This window comes from Mauremys reevesii, linkage group 2, assembly GCF_016161935.1.
Source record: "Mauremys reevesii isolate NIE-2019 linkage group 2, ASM1616193v1, whole genome shotgun sequence".
Classification (NCBI taxonomy): Eukaryota; Metazoa; Chordata; order Testudines; family Geoemydidae; genus Mauremys; species Mauremys reevesii.
This window is the reverse complement of record NC_052624.1, coordinates 258781898-258798934: the sequence shown is the minus strand read 5'-3', so window position 1 is coordinate 258798934 and position 17037 is coordinate 258781898. Positions and strand designations below refer to the sequence as shown.

The 17037-nt window shown below is 42.4% G+C and overlaps 1 protein-coding gene across 2 annotated transcripts in view; it reads left to right on the top strand.

The window, feature by feature from the left end:
- Nucleotides 1-17037, top strand: part of CSMD3 (CUB and Sushi multiple domains 3) — a 1158685-nt gene that overhangs the window by 1016423 nt on the left and 125225 nt on the right. For both annotated transcript variants that reach the window (XM_039525141.1, XM_039525140.1), the window contains 2 exons: nucleotides 14868-15056; nucleotides 15440-15586. In XM_039525141.1, coding sequence (XP_039381075.1) covers nucleotides 14868-15056; nucleotides 15440-15586 — 336 coding nt within the window. The remainder of the gene's footprint in view (nucleotides 1-14867; nucleotides 15057-15439; nucleotides 15587-17037) is intronic.

The window sequence follows — 17037 nt, the reverse complement described above, 5'->3', positions numbered from 1 at the left end:
TAGTTGTTAGAAATACAATTGTTTATATAATTAATGTTTACAAATCAGTGATGACTACAGTATTCATATTTCAGTTGTGAGTTGAAAGATTACTAACATACATATTTTTTTCTTTTTTTTACATTCTTAATTTAAAAGCAGACGGGCCCATTCCTGCTCTTGAAAGTATCATGCCCTCACATTTTTATACACTTGAAGAAATAAGAATCAATCTAATTTCCTAACATTTTCTTGGAAAATGTTGAGTACCCTCAACTCCTATGAACTTCAATACGAAGTGCAGATGCCCCGAGCATGCTTTCCGAAAAGGCCATTTATTTATGTGCTGATTGGTAAATATGATTTGGCACCTAACCTAAGCCATCCTCTAAAAATTTCCTACCAAAGTCACATATACAGTCTTTGGAAGATCTCAGATAAAAACCTAGGACTCTTCACTTCATTACCCTGACTAATAAATATGCTCTCAAACATAAATAGTAAATAATTTAATACTGTCTATTTTTGTCCACCTCGTGTTTTTAGCCTCAAGCAGAATCAGATAAACATCATCTCACCATTTATCAGCCTGAGAAAACACAAAAATTCAGAGGAATAAAAAAAAACCACCTAGAATACCTATTCAGGTTGGCTGCTTAGAACAACAGATCACTTACTCTCTCATTTCTATTTTTGTGTGTGGAAGTTATAAGATATACATCCCTGAGTATCAGATATATAGGCAACTTCCCCATCAGTCATCTCCTTTTTTACAGAACCTAAAAGCAGTATGGATAAGAGGTATAGTAACTCCTATTGAATGCAAGGATTATTTGCTATACTACACTGTTTGATTTATATACTATTACCATTTAATTATGCAGAATATAATCCAGTATGTATGAGTCACCCTGAAGGAATAAACTTAATTTATGTCAAAACTGCTGCTGGTTCATGTAATACACCAGCACATGTGCAGAACTGATGTCCCCCTGCCAATTTATTTGCTTCACCACAGAAAAAATGACTTTCTGATGGGGAACCAAAGGAAAACCACAAGAGCGGTCATGCGACCCTCCCAAGCAGTATATTTTGGATACCCAGGGCAGCCAGCAGAGAAGGAAATCACTGTGGGGCAGGGCTGGAGAAGACCTGGCTAGTGGCTCCTACCCTGTGCCGGGCTCAGCTGCTAGTACCAGCGGGGCTGGGGAGGACGGACTGTCTCTTCCCCTGAATGGCATGTGGGGCCATGTCAGACCCACCCCCAGATTTCTCCCTGGCTGTAGGAAGCTCTGCAAACTTCCCGCCACGCTTCCTGCACCCATCACTGCTCAGCTATAGGGGAGATACTCCTCCATCCACCTAACCCCCGTGCATCCAGACCCCACTCATATCAGACCCTCCCACTGAGATTCACTCCCCCTGCACCCAAAACCCCCCATGATGAACCACACTCCCCCTGCACCTGGACCACTCCGATGAGACACCTGCATCCCCACACTACCAAGCCCCAACCAGCTGCACATGGACCCCCACCCCACTGAGCTCTGCTACCCCAGCATCTGGACTCTCCACTGATCCCCACCACACCCAGACCCCCTGCCAAGCTCTATCCCCCCCCCACTGAGCCCCAACCACCTTCAGCCGCCCCCCTGCAGAGTCCCATTACCATTGAACCCAGAATCCCCAAACAAGCTCCTGTGGATCCAGATTACCCACACCCATGCCTGGATCCCCCATTGAGCCACACGCACCCAGATTGCCCCACAGAGAATCCTCTCAACCCACACTTGGATCCCCCACACTAACCCCTTCACACTTAGATCCTGCCTTTCCAAACCTGCCTGCCCACACCTGGCATGGAGGGGCAGGGCCCTGGGGTGTTTCTGGGGCAGGCCTCGTCCTTGTGCTGTGTCAGGTTTGGGTGCAGCCTCACAGCTGAGGCCGTGTCCTGGGTGGAAGCTGCACATTGTTCTCCTGTGCTCCACAATGCCATGGTGGAGCCTCCACATTTATTTGACAAATAACATTTGCAGAATTTTGCAGAATTAAAAAAAATTGTGTACAGAATTTTCAATTTTTTGGCACAGAATGCCCTCAGGAGTAATGTTAGTTTCAAGTAAAATATATTCATTAAGAGCAAAAAAGAAGAGCGCCACCCCACTATACTCTCCCCGCAAGCGCCACGCCGCTGAACCCCCCTGAGCGCCATGCCGCCGAAACCCCCGCCCCCTGTGCGCCATGCTGCCCAAAGCCCCCACCCCCGCTCTGAGCGCCGCGCCGCCTGAAGCCCCGCCCCCGAGAACCGCACCACCCAAGCGCCATGCCGCCCGAAGCCCCACCCCCCCAAGCACCGTGCAAGCCCCCGCTCCCCCTCCGAGCGCCACACCGCCCGAAGCTCCCACCTCCCCAAGCACCACGCCGCCCGAAGCCCCCCCCCCCCCCGGACTGTGCAAGCCCTTGGCCCCCTGAGCACCGCACTGCCCGAAGCCCCCATCTCCCCCAAATGCCATGCCGTGCCAAGCCCCCCCGAGCACTGCGCCGCCTGAAGCCCCGCCCCCGAGCGCCGCCCCACCCGAAGGTGCCGCCCCAAGCATGTGCTTGGTCGGCTGGTGCCTGGAGCCGGCCCTGTTGAGAGCTATGCCATTGCTTTTTACAAAGAACAACATATATTTTGTTATTAGACACTATGGTTCTGATTTTCATCTTGTGCAGATTTTTTAGCCAGTGCAATGTGAGTATAAAAAACTAGTATTCTTACTTGGTTTCATGTTACATTCACTTTGCACTGATATCAATTAATACACATGATGCAGAATAGTGGAGAATCAGGCCCAACATTTAGTATTTTTAAAAAGCTGTGTGGGTCAATTGAACATGTATTAGTTTTGGAAAAAATATTTTGGTTTTGCTTATAAGTTAAGGCTGTCAAGCGATTAAGGAAATTAATCGCAATTAATCACGCTGTTAAACAATAATAGAATACTATTTATATAAATATTTTGTATGTTTTCCATATATTCAAATATATTGAATTCAGTGACAACACATATTACAAAGTGTACAGTGCTCACTTTATATTTATTTTTATTATAAATATTTGCACTGTAAAAATAAAAGAAATAGTATTTTTCAATTCACTTAATTCAACTACTGTTGTGCAATCTCTTAAAATATTTCTGAACTTAAAATTGTAGAATTATGTACAAAAAATAACTGCATTGAAAAATAAAACAACGTAAACTTTAGAGCCTACAAGTCCTCTCAGTCCTACATTTTGTTCTGCCAATCGCTAAGACAAACAAGTTTGTTTATATATACAGGAGATAATGATTCCCACTTCTTATTTAAAATGTCACCTGAAAGTGAGAACAGGTGTTTGCATGGAACTTTTGTAGCCAGCATTGTAAGATATTTACATGCCAGATGCGCTAAAGATTCATGCGTCCCTTCATACTTTGGCCACCATTCCAGAGGACATGCATTCATACTGATGATGGGTTCTGCTTGATAGTGATCCAAAGCAGTGTAGGCCAATGCATGTTCATTTTCATAATCTGAGTCAGATGCCACCAGCAGAAGATTGATTTTCTTTTTTGGTGTTTCAGGTTCTGTAGTTTCTGCATTGGAGTATTGCTTTTTTAAAAGCAGCAAAGAATCCTGTGGCACCTTATAGACTAACAGACGTTTTGCAGCATGAGCTTTCGTGGGTGAATACCCACTTCGTCGGATGCAAGTAGTGGAAATTTCCAGGGGCAGGTATATATATGCAAACAAGAAGCAAGCTAGATATAACGAGGTTAGTTCAATCAGGGAGGATGAGGCCCTGTTCTAGCAGTTGAGGTGTGAAAACCAAGGGAGGAGAAACTGGTTCTGTAGTTGGCAAGCCATTCACAGTCTTTGTTTAATCCTGAGCTGATGGTGTCAAATTTGCTGACGTGCACAGGCAGAAATTGTGGAAAAACAACATTGCTTGCCTCATAACCTAAGTCGTGCAGAACGCAATGCCATCCACAGCCTCAGAAACCATCCTGACATTATAATGAAAGAGGCTGATAAAGGAGGTGCTGTAGTCATCATGAACAGGTCTGACTACCAAAAGGAGGCCACCAGAGAACTCTCCAATACCAAATTCTACAGGCCACTTCCCTCAGATCCCACTGAGGAATACACTAAGAAACTGCACCATCTACTCAGGATACTCCCTACACTAACACCGGAACAAATCAACATACCTTTAGAGCCCTGACCAGGGTTATTCTATCTACTACCCAAGATCCACAAACCCGGAAATCCTGGACGCCCCCATCATCTCGGACATTGGCACTCTCACTGAATGACTGTCTGGATATGTGGACTCTCTACTCAGACCCTATGCCACCAGCACTCCCAGCTATCTCCGTGACACCACTGATTTCCTGAGGAAACGACAATGCATTGGTGACCTTCCAGAAAACACCATCCTAGCCACCATGGATGTAGAGGCTCTCTACACAAACAACCCACGCACAGATGGAATACAAGCTGTCAGGAACAGTATCCCTGATGATGCCACAGCACAACTGGTTGCTGAGCTCTGTGCCTTTATCCTCACACACAACTACTTCAAATTTGATGACAATATATATCTCCAGATCAGTGGCACCGCTATGGGCATCCGCATGGCCCCACAATATGCCAATATTTTTATGGCTGACCTGGAACAACGCTTCCTCAGCTCCCGTCCACTCATGCCCCTTCTTTACCTACGCTACATTGATGACATCTTCATCATCTGGACCCATGGGAAGGAGACTCTGGAAAAATTCCACCACGATTTCAACAGCTTCCACCCCACCATCAACCTCAGCCTGGACCAATCTATACGGGAGGTCCTATTCCTAGACACCACAGTGCAAATAAGTGATGGTCACATTAACACCACCCTATACCGAAAACCTACCGACCGCTATGCCTACCTTCATGCCTCCAGCTTCCATCCCGGGCACACCACAAGATCCATTGTCTACAGCCAAGCACTGAGGTACAACCGCATCTGCTCTAACCCCTCAGACAGAGACCAACACCTACAAAATCTCCACCAAGCATTCTCAAACCTACAGTACCCGCATGAGGAAATAAGGAAACAGATCAACAGAGCCAGACGTGTACCCAGAAGCCTCCTACTGCAAGACAAACCCAAGAAAGAAACCAACAGGACTCCACTGGCCATCACATACAGTCACCAGCTAAAACCCCTCCAGCGCATCATCAGGGATCTACAACCCATCCTGGACAATGATCCCACACTTTCACAGGCCTTGGGTGGCAGGCCAGTCCTCGCCCACAGACAACCTGCCAACCTGAAGCATATTCTCACCAGCAACTGCACACCTCACCATAGTAACTCTAGCTCAGGAACCAATCCATGCAACAAACCTCGATGCCAACTCTGCCCACATATCTACACCAGCGACACCAACACAGGACCTAACCAGATCAGCCACACCATCACCGGTTCATTCACCTGCACGTCCACCAATGTAATATATGCCATCATATGCCAGCAATGCCCTTCTGCTATGTACATCGGCCAAACTGGACAGTCTCTATGGAAAAGGATAAATGGACACAAATCAGATATTAGGAATGGCAATATACAAAAACCTGTGGGAGAACACTTCAACCTCCCTGGCCACACAATAGCAGATCTTAAGGTGGCCATCCTGCAGCAAAAAAACTTCAGGACCAGACTTCAAAGAGAAACTGCTGAGCTTCAGTTCATCTGCAAATTTGACACCATCAGCTCAGGATTAAACAAAGACTGTGAATGGCTTGCCAACTACAGAACCAGTTTCTCCCTTGGTTTTCACACCTCAACTGCTAGAACAGGGCCTCATCCTCCCTGATTGAACTAACCTTGTTATCTCTAGCTTGCTTCTTGCTTGCATATATATACCTGCCCCTGGAAATTTCCACTACTTGCATCCGACGAAGTGGGTATTCACCCACGAAAGCTCATGCTGCAAAACGTCTGTTAGTCTATAAGGTGCCACAGGATTCTTTGCTGCTTTTACAGATCCAGACTAACATGGCTACCCCTCCGATACTTGCTTTTATAAGACTTCTGAAAGAATGTTCCACACCGCATCCCAATGAGATTTTGAAAGGCACTTCAGATTCTTAAATCTTGAGTCGTGTTGTAGCTATCCTTAGAAATCTCACACTGATACCTTCTTTGCATTTTTGTCAAATCTGCAGTGAAAGTGATATTAAAATTAGCAACATACTGGGTCATCATCCGAGACTGCTGTAACATGAAATATATGGCAGAATGTGGGTAAAACACGGAGAAAGAGACATACAGTTCCCCCCAAGGAGTTCAGTCACAAATTTAATTAATGCCTTATTTTTTTAACAACTGTCATCAGCATGAAAGCATGACCTCTGGAATGGTGGCCAAAGCATGAAGGGGCATATGAATGTTTAGCATATCTGGTACGTAAATACCTTGCAATGCTGGCTACAAAAGTGCCATGTGAATGTCTGTTTTCACTTTCAGGTGACATTGTAAATAAGAAGTCGGCAACATTATATTCCGTAAACGTAAACAAGCTTGTTTGTCTGAGCAATTGGCTGAACAAGAAATAGGACTGAGTGGACATGTAGGCTCTAAAGTTTTACATTGTTTTGTTTTTGAGTGCAGATATATAACAAAAAATATCTACATTTGTAAGTTGCGCTTTCATGGTAAAGAGATTGCAGTACGGTACTTGTATGAGGTGAATTTAAAAATACTATTTTTTAATCATTTTATAGTGCAAATATTTGTAATAAAAATAATATAAAGTGAACACTGTACACTTTGTATTCTGTGTTGTAATTGAAATCAATATATTTGAAAATGTAGAAAAACATCCAAAATATTTAATACATTTCAATTAGTATTCTATTGTTTAGTAGTGTGATTAAAACTGTGATTAATGACGATTAATTTTTTTAATCATGATTAATTTTTTTTTAGTTAATTGAGTGAGTTAACTGCGATTAATCAACTGCCCTACTATAAATATATTGGTTGCAATAAATATACAGGTGTCAGTAAAATGCTCCATTAGGAGGAAACTAGGGAAAAAATCAGCTAGAGTTTGTGTAGAAACTGAATAAAAGCCTCAGATTTGGTTACCAAAATTTAATACTTGGTTGGTTGTTTTAAAATTTGTTTTTGTTTTAAAGTTTTTTTTATTGTAGTGCTCCAGTCTCCTCCGCGTGGATTCATTTTCAGTCAGACAGGTGGACAGCTCAACCATGTGGTTCGCTGGGCTTGTGATCGACGTATTAGGCTTGTTTGGAAAAAAATGGTTTGCACTTATGTGTGGTTGGAGGTGGGGGAAGAGGGGAAGGACAAGGCAGCAAGGATACCGAGCTACCCGGTCCGCCTCATGATGGTGGAGAGTCACAGTTCCCCACAGAGACCCCCGTACCGTCTCCCTCACACAGAATGTGCAGCGCTGGCGCATTCGGCTCTGTGAATATGACCCCTGCCTAAGGAGATTGCAGTGCGTGCTGGGTGTGCGGGAGCCGACCAGCTCTTAGCTGCTGTCATGGGTGGTAGGTGAAGCTGCTGCTTGGGTTGGCTAGCTCCCCAGCCTATCTCTTCTGCCTGTGGCCCAGGGCTGCTCCAGGCACCAGCCAAGCAAGCTCGTGCTTGAGGCGGCAGATTCTAAGGGGCGGCATTCCGCCCAATCCTAGGGCGGCACAGCTGCCCTTTTTTCTTTTTTGTTCGCCACTCTGGCTGCCCTGTAGGGGGCGCCGGCGCGGAGGAGGAGAGCGCCCTGCTGGGAGCCGGGTGTGCGCTCCATCTGCCCCAGCTGGTGCCAGGTCTGCAGCAAGCCCGTCAGCCCGCGTCCTTCCCTCCCCGCCGACCGGAGCGGCGCGGAGCCCTCCCTGCAGGCGGCACAGCAGGAGGGGCTGAATGGTGAGCGCCCTGGCTGAAGGAAGCCCTGGCCACCCGCCTTCTCTCTCTCCCTCCCGCTTCCTCCCCCTCCCCCCTGCTAGCCGGGGTGCGCACTCCACTGCCTGGGGCACGTCTGAAGCTCAGGGAGTCACACTAGCCGAACGTTTGCACCCTGGCTCCGGCCACCCTGCAGATTGGTTTGTTTTTTGTTTTTTTTTGCTTGGGGTGGCAAAAAAGCCAGAGCCAGCCCTGCTGTAGCCCCACCCAAACTCCACCTCTGCTCTGCCCCAGGCCCCGCCCTCATTCTGCCCAGACCCCGCCCCTCCCCATATTCTCCCTCCTCTCTTCCCTCCACCTCCCTGCTAACCCCCTTCCAGCCAAATCCCTGAACCCAAATGAAGCAAATGGCATTAGAAAGAAATTGCAGGAGAGTGGCTTCTTCAAAAGAAAATGGAGCATGTTGTCCACTGCATGCCAGAAGGTGAAGACTGGACATGCAGAAGGTAGCTAATTAAAAGCACTACATTTAGGAATAAAAAATGTCAGTCACAGGTATTTTGATATACCTGAAGTTTTTCAGAGATTTATTTGCAACAACTTTGCAGTAAAGGCAAGTCAGCTCTCCTGCTGAATACAACACTTCCTGCGGTTCCCATTGGCTGGAAACGGTGAACTGCGGCCACAGGGAGCTGAAGGGCTCCATGCCTGCAGACGCTCCAAGTAAACAAAATGTCCTGACCTGCCAGCGGCTTCCCCTGACGTGCTGGGAGCCAAAGTTTTCCAACCCCTGAAATATAGGGTCAGCTTATGAAAGAGTCATACAGTTTTTGCTATTTTTACCTATCAATTTTGGGGTAAACTACATACTACATGACATGTTTATGAAACTACATACTACAGACTTGTTTATGAAATTTCACCAACTTTAAAATCTTTGGAAACATATTTTTTAGGCATAACAAAGGATTTTATATCTGAATTTGCTGGAGGGTTCTCTTAAAACTAGTTCATCAAATAGAAGTGAAGAAGGGGAAACTCATTTGTCTAGCTACCTGGAATGAAAGGGGTGCTGTCCCTTTAAGGGCTAGCCTCTCTTCAACAGGGAGATGAAAGGATAAATGAATGGACGGAAAGGACAGGAAGACTTTGGAAGCAAGTTCTTTGTACTATAGTAATTAAAATTAAAATGTGTATTTTAGATGATTGGTCTTTTGAAGGATTGATTTACAAACCTATATCCAAGCACTACAGTAATGCAAAACTGTTTTTGTCAGTAAATTCAGAAACTGACAGTATATACCCAGAGGTTGGCAAATGCCTGTTAAATGGCTTCATTACCACTTGAATGGATCTTTAACAGTTTCAGTGTTGTGCTAATAGTTCTGGCGGGCTGGAAGGCTTTTTCACTTTTAAGTTACTAGATCCCCTCCTGAGTAACAGTCAACAGGCTGCAGCAGCCAGCTGTGGGAGTCTGCAGGAAGGGTCAGAACAGGGATAGGAAGAGCTGGGTGGGTGGACACTAAGACCCAGGGGTGCCCCAGATTTTCTGGTGCCCTACACAGCCCTGTATTCTGCCTATGCCTAAAGATGGCTTTGAATGTAATATCATCATTTTATACTATACTGGTCAATGCAGGATATTAGAGAGACAACGTGGGTGAGGTAATATCTTTTTTACTTGACCCAACATCTTTTGGTGAAAGAGAGAAGCTTTCAAGCTCTTCTTCAGGTCTGGGAAACTAACTCAAAGCTTCACTGCTAAATACCTTTGAACAGATTGTTTAGAACAAGTAGTTAACATGTATTTCAAGGGATCATTCAAGGTGAAGTGGCCTATTAACATCCCTCCAGTCATAGGGAGGAAAGGAAGGGGGTGGGTGGGAAACAGCTGGTGAGGGGTTGTTAGTGGATTAGAGATTGTTGTAATGAGCCATAAATCCAGTATCTCTATTGAGTACATGATTTGTAGTGTCTAAAAAAGTTATGAATTCAAGGTCCCAGATTCATCTTTTGAATGTGTCATGCAGGTGATTCGTCTTTTGAATGTGTCATGCAGGTTTCCTTTTAGGATGAGGACTCATAGGTCATGTGTAAAGTGATTGCTTTGTGAAAAGTGTTCGTACATGGATGATATGGTGCTTTTGTCTTTTATCATTTTCTTGTGAATGTTCATTCGAGAGCATTGTGATTGTATAGTTCCACCCATATAATTGGTATTGGGGCATTTAATGCACTGGATGAGGTACATCACAGTGCAGCTGGCCTTGGGGCCACCCCAACAGCGACCAGTGTGGCTGGCCCCTGGACTGCCCCAGCTGCTGGAGCAGCCCTGGATTCAGCCACACTGGCTGCTGCAGCTGTGGAAGTCATGAAAGTCCTGGAAAGTAGTGGAATCCATGACTTCTGTGATCTCTGTGGCAGACCCACAGCCTTACCCATGAAGAGGAAATCCCAGTGAGGCAAATAGAAAGGAGCACAAACACTGCCAACTTAAGTGCAAGAGTGTAATAAGAAAAGCCAAAGAGGAGTTTGAAGAAACGGCAAAAAAAAAAAAAATAAAATAAAAAATTTTTTTTTTACACATCAGAGCAGAAGCCTGCTAAACAACCAACAGGCCCCCCCCCTTGAAATGAAAATAAAAAAAAGGCGAAAAGAAAATAAATAAAGCGGAGAAACTAAATGGATTCTTTGCTTCACGGCTGAGGATGTTGAGGATGGGAGATTCCCCAAACAAACCTAGGCTGGCTTTTTGACAAATCTCACAGATGATCACACTGTCACTGTCACTAGACTAGAGGAGGTTTTTAACATTAAATGGATAACCTCACACATCACAAGTCACCAGGACCACCAGGCATTCAAGAAAGAGTTCTGAAAGAGAACAAAAAAAACTAACTACTATAACTACCCTTTAACCTAACCTTTCCTTTATGACTGGAAGTTAGCTAATGTAAGCCAGATAAAAAAAAAAAAAAAAATATTTAAAAGCAATGGCTATTGTGTAACCGGTAAGTCTAACGGTGCAAAATTATTGAATTAAAATTAACAAGAATAAAACAATCAACAAAAAAAAAAAACACATACTCAAAACATAAAGCATCAACATGGTTTCTGTAAAGGGAAATCTTGTCTTACTAATCTATTAGAGTTCTTTGAGGAAGTCAATGAGGAAGAGGGGAAAAACAAACATGGTAGGAAGATTTATAGAACTTTGAGAGTGCCTTAGATTTAAGCCTTTGACAAGGTCCTCACCAAAAGCTAAGCTAAAAGAGGGAAAAGGGATTGATCTTTCATGGAAGGAGAACTGGTTAAAGGACAGGAGGAAAGGTGGACATTGGGTAGGATAAAATGGTAGAATGGAGAGGGGGGTCTAGTGGGGTACTCCTGTTCCTCAGTCCTAAGAATAGTCCTAGGAAATATCCAATTCAAAAAAGGAAAAGGAGAAAGGGTAAACAGGAAAATGATAGATAGTTAAGAACTACTTTGAAGATGAAAAGAAAAGAAGAAGAAGAAAGCAGATTGAAAAAGAAGAAAAAAAAACAAAAAAAAAAAACTAAAATGAAAATGGAAAAAAAAAAAAATAAAAATAAATGATAAATGTACAATAAAAAAATGTACAACTAAATAAACTACACATTACACAACAAAAATAATTGCGGGCTAATTTAAGTATGGAAAGTAAAAGAAAAGATCTTGGAGGATGTCTGGTGCAGGTCAAAATGCAGTCACGGTCAAAAACAGGAAAAGAAAAAAAAAGAAAAGAGGAAAAGGAATAGAATATAGGGAGAATATATATATTATATATATATAATCATCTGGATATTACCATATGGTGCTCACCCCACATCTCTCAAGTCATTCTAAGATATCTCAAAAACAGAAAAAAAAGATAAAGAAAAGAAAAAAAAGAGGAGCAAGAGAGAGAGGGGGGGAGGAGAGGGAGAGGAGAGAGGGGGAGGGAGAAGAAAAGAGGAAAAGAAAAAGATGAGAGAGGTGAGACTGAGGGTGAAGAAATAGAGGTATATAAAATCATGAGTGATGAAGTTGAGTTATTTACTTAAAATAATAATACAAAAATCCCATAATAAAAAAGAATTAATAAAAAAAAATAAAAAAAAAAATTCAAAAAAAAAAAAAATAAACAGGGCCTTCTTTCAACTTGGAAAGGTTGGAGGTTGTGAAACTATAGGAAAGGTTAGGGGGGGAAATGGACTTAAAGGGATAAAAAATTGGAAAAATGATGAATGGGTAATGGGTCCATAAAAGGCTATTAACCAGGATGGGTAAGATGATGGATGGATGATGATGGAGGATGAGATTGAGATGGGATGGAGATGGATGGATGGAGAGATCCTTGACCACTGCCACTCAGATGCCACTGTCAGTGGACCTGTCATTGGGACAGATGGGTGTGGATGATTGGACCCTTTCTTACTTATACCTTTCTGTTGGTATATTGGGGAGCCATCCTACTACCCATGGCTGTTTTTGTGGTTTGGACAAAGTGTTTGTTATTGAATGTAAAATTGTTATGGATGAGGATAAATAAGTTTTGCAATGTGTTTCGTCTGGATATTTGAGGGTAATCCATTGTCTTGTAAATATTTGAAACAGGGAGCTAGTCCATCATTGTGAGGGATGTTGGTGTATAGAGAAGGTGATATCTCTGGTGGCAAGGATGGTGTTTGAGGGAGGCTGTTGATGTTGCAGTTTGTGGAGGAAGTTGTTTGTGTCCTGGCCCTTTGTATGGTGCATGGTTTGAGGATGGTTTCTCTGAGCCCGATATTCCTTCAGTAAATCAGGGGTTCTCAAACTTGGGGTTGTGACCCCTCAGGAGGTCGCAAGGTTATTACATTGGGCTTGTGAGCTGTCAGCCTCCATCCCCAAACCCCGCTTTGCCTCCAGCATTTATATTAGTGTTTAATATATAAAAAAAGTGGTTTTAATTTATAAGGGGCGGGAGTTGTACTCAGAGGCTTGCTGTGTGAAAGGAGCCACCAATACAAAAGCTAGAGAACCCTGAGTAAGACTGGCCAGATATGACCTGCCTAAGAGTTGTGTGTTTTCCTCTGATTGCATCAATTGGAGTAGTATTTCCCAATCTTTGCCCCCCTTCCCTTAGATCAGTAAATGTACACTGGCCTACACTAGCTCATATATATGCATATCATCTTCCTCTGCTTCACTGACATATTACCCTCAGCCTACCTTTCTCCTTCTCAGCTGTTGGGCTGAGAGCCAGGAGGCCCAAGTTCTAGTCCTGACTCTGCCACTGACTTGTGTGACCTTATGTAAAACTCTTAAGCCACAGTTTTCAAATTTGACTGCCAAAGGTTAGGTACCTACATTCACACATGGTCACCTAAATAAGTAGCCTGATTTTCAGTGATGCTGAGCATCTGCAGCTCCCATTTACTTCACTGGGAATTGTGTTCACTGGGCCTCTTTTATTTAAGTGCCTTAGTATGAATTTAAGTGCCAAACGTTAAGCATCCTGTTAACAGCCCTCAGATGTGTGTGATCTGTAGGTCATTGACTCTTATACCATGAAGAAGAAAGAGGCAGAAGATAAGGGGAAAAAATGGGTACATTAAAAATATAAGGGGAAAAAACATAGATTCACTGTCAAAAATGGTTAATTCAGAATTATGGTTGCCTGGAGATTAAGGCAAGTGCATAATATCTTTCTTCTTTTCCTTGGCTGACTTCAAGAACAGAGCTGACATCAGTGGAGAACTTGAGACTTTCAGGCTGCATTTCTTTAATTTTTTTCTGCAGTTGACTGACATTCATTCATCCAGGAAGCAACCTGTCTTTGAGTTAGAAGGGAGGAAAATTCAGAGTTATTTGAAATTGAGAGTTTTCCCGACTGGAACCAAATGCACATTTAAAGATCACTAGTGTACACATCTTTTAAGAAGATAAAAAATGTGACGAAAGGGGATAGATGATTATGTGTGCATAATGAATCCATCTCATGGCATCTTTATCAGTTGTATATTTATTAGGGACAGAAGAATAACGTGATTTAACAAAACCTCTGTTCTGTTATTGATACCATTTAAGTAAACGTTGGCAGAACTTATTTTAACTTTCCCTCCTTAATTTTAAACCCTGTTTTAAAATCATTGCATGGTTGGACTCATTATCCTCATTTGAAGGATTTCTTGATTGCCAGTCTTAGGTCTCACCCAGTAGAAAATACTTCTTCTCCATGTTTCCACTAGGTAGTGGACATTTAAGAGAGATATTTAAGCTAAGTGGCGCTATGTGATATATGAGGGCTATAAAGTGGCATGACAGTGATTTCAAGTCATTCTTACAGCAGGTAGAGGCAATGAGAAATCTAGGAGTTGTAAAATTGGACAAGGTTAAATTATAAGACCAAATACCAGAAACAATGTATTTTGCCAAACTGGATGTATGAGTATGGTATATGCTCACCAAAACAAACATTTTTTTTAAATTAATAGCTATATGCTTCTAATAAACTAATAGAGTGATTTGTTGCTATTTACAGCCTAATAATCGGAGACCACAACTGATTCCTTAAACTTGGTTCACATGAAACTTTATCTTCCATCATCCTTATTATTATTTAAGGAAAGGAATAAAAGCTGTGCTTTATTATCTGAGCAATTCAGCCTGGCTCATTTAATGTGCAGTCTGAAAGAACAAAGGGTCTTCCAGATAATGTAAGGAGAATAAAACCCATTAGTCAGTGATTTCTCAGCCCTAGTGTGATTATTTTCCATAACATAATTTATTGTAGGAAATGCTGGCTAACACAAACTTTGTCTACTATCCCTTAATTAAGTGTTCTTGTTCTATATTCATAGAAATAAAGTGAGTAATGCAGCTCTTTAACTTGGAAAAAATGTAAGTCAGACAAAATTATATGTATATTGGTAATTAGAGGGTTTTTTTTTTAAATAATCTCTGTGTTTCATAGTGCTCTGCCCAGCCAATGAAATGCGTCTGGATTCAACAGGAGTCATACTGAGCCCAGGCTACCCTGACAGCTACCCAAACCTCCAAATGTGCGCTTGGACCATTACCGTGGAAAAGGGCTATAATATCAGCATGTTCTTTGAATTCTTCCAGACAGAAAAGGAATTTGATATACTTGAGGTGTTTGATGGTAACTACAGGATACACAACTTTGGATGCTTTTATATTTATGCCTTGTCACCCCTGCCCCACTCCCTGCCATTTAGACATATAATAGAAATACTCTTTTTTGTCTAAATAAGTCATTACTTGAGTTTGTTAGTATAAGTAGTGACTTTAGATTGCATTGCTTTTCCGAATTGTATTGCATTACTAATCAGTTTGACTCTGTGTGTGTGAGTGTGTGGGTGTATAATATTTAATTATCTTTTATGATGCATTCAATGATATGTAGCATGTGGTTAATGTAAATTCCACTGTTAAATCTATTTCATTTACCATTACTCAAGGAACATTTCGTACATGTTTAATTTTAATCTTTATATTTTCATTTTTTTCTCCTCCCGTATCAAGGACCAAATAGTCATAGCCCATTGCTTATTTCCCTAAGTGGGGATTACTCATCCTCTTTAAATATATCCAGTAATGGCCATGAAGTGTTTCTCCGGTGGTCAGCAGATCACGGCACCAACAAAAGAGGTTTCAGGATAAGATACATAGGTATGTAAAAAAAATGTGTCCTTTTCTATCTGCTTAAAACTTCAATATGGAATGTATGGAATGTATTTACGTATGTACAAGGATAATGTGAGCTTCTTTATTAGACACTAAGCTTCTAAAACTGAAAAAAAAATCAGATCTTTTATATTTGAACCAGATAACTGATTCTGTATAAAATATCTTTATAAAATATGTCTTATTTAGAATAGTATGACAAATACTCAACATAAAGAGTTAATTAATTTCTGTGGCTCAGAATAGAAAACTAGTTGAAACCTAGCATCAAGTATTGCATTACAGCTGCATACAACTCCATTCAACTGCCAACTAAGTGCTGCACAATGCCTTAAAATGTTGGGGGGAAAGGGGAACAACTATGAACTGGCCTATATATGATGGTCAGATCACCAATATGGTAACTATTGCTACCACTTTCTGATAAGTAAGTATCAAATTGGTTGTGTCCAGTTTGATATTCTCCTTCCCTGAGATTTTCATCCTCCTCAACAGCACAGAGGTTGTCAGACCGAGGTTGGGACCATTCTATTGTAGTCTCCTCCACGTACTTCTGTCTCCCTTAGCTCCTCCAGTTCAGCCACTCTGGTCTCCAAAGCCTGTACACGGTCTTTCAGGGCCAGGAGGTCCTGGCACCTAATGTACACATACACCAAATGTGCATAGGGTAGGTAATCATACATGCTGCATTGAATGCAATAAAATGGATAGCCCCCACTCTGTTGCTGGACTTCTACCTACATTCTCATTTTAGTCCTGAAGCTCTTTCCTTTGTTCTATTGTTTTTCATCGGGAGGGGGGTGTTTATTGCCTTAAGTTTAAAGAATGTTAAGTGTATCTAGCCCCTCCCCCCATATTTCCCCTCTAAACTCCCTCACAAAACTCTTGTTAGCTGCCACTGTACTCTAGCTCCTCTGGTTGCTTAAGAGTGGGCTTTTTAAAGCCCTAGTCATCCTGAGTAGCCCGCCCTCAGGTTAAGGGTTGATGGGTGCTCAAGGGAATAGGGATCAAAGCATCGTTAAGAAGCTCTTAACCTTGCCTAGCAGTCTGATATGCTCAGCACACGGTCCCCCAAACAAAACAAGCTCAGTCTTGAAGCCAGTTAGGTTTTTTGCCCCCACTGCTCCCCTTGGAAGGCCGTTCCAGAATTTCACTCCTTTGATGGCTAGAAACCTTTATCTAATTTCAAGCCTAAACTTGATGACCAGTTTTTGTTCATGTGTCCACATAGTCAACTCATCTCCCTGCCTGGTATTAAGCCCTGTGCTATATTTATAGAGAGCAATAATATCACCCCTCAACCCTCTTTTGGTGAGGCTAAACAAGCCAAGCTCTTTGAGTCTCCTCTCATAAGGTAAACCAAGCAAATGAAAAATGTATAAGATTGATATACAACTCCCACTGGAAGTTAACCACCTAAATATATTTAAGAATCT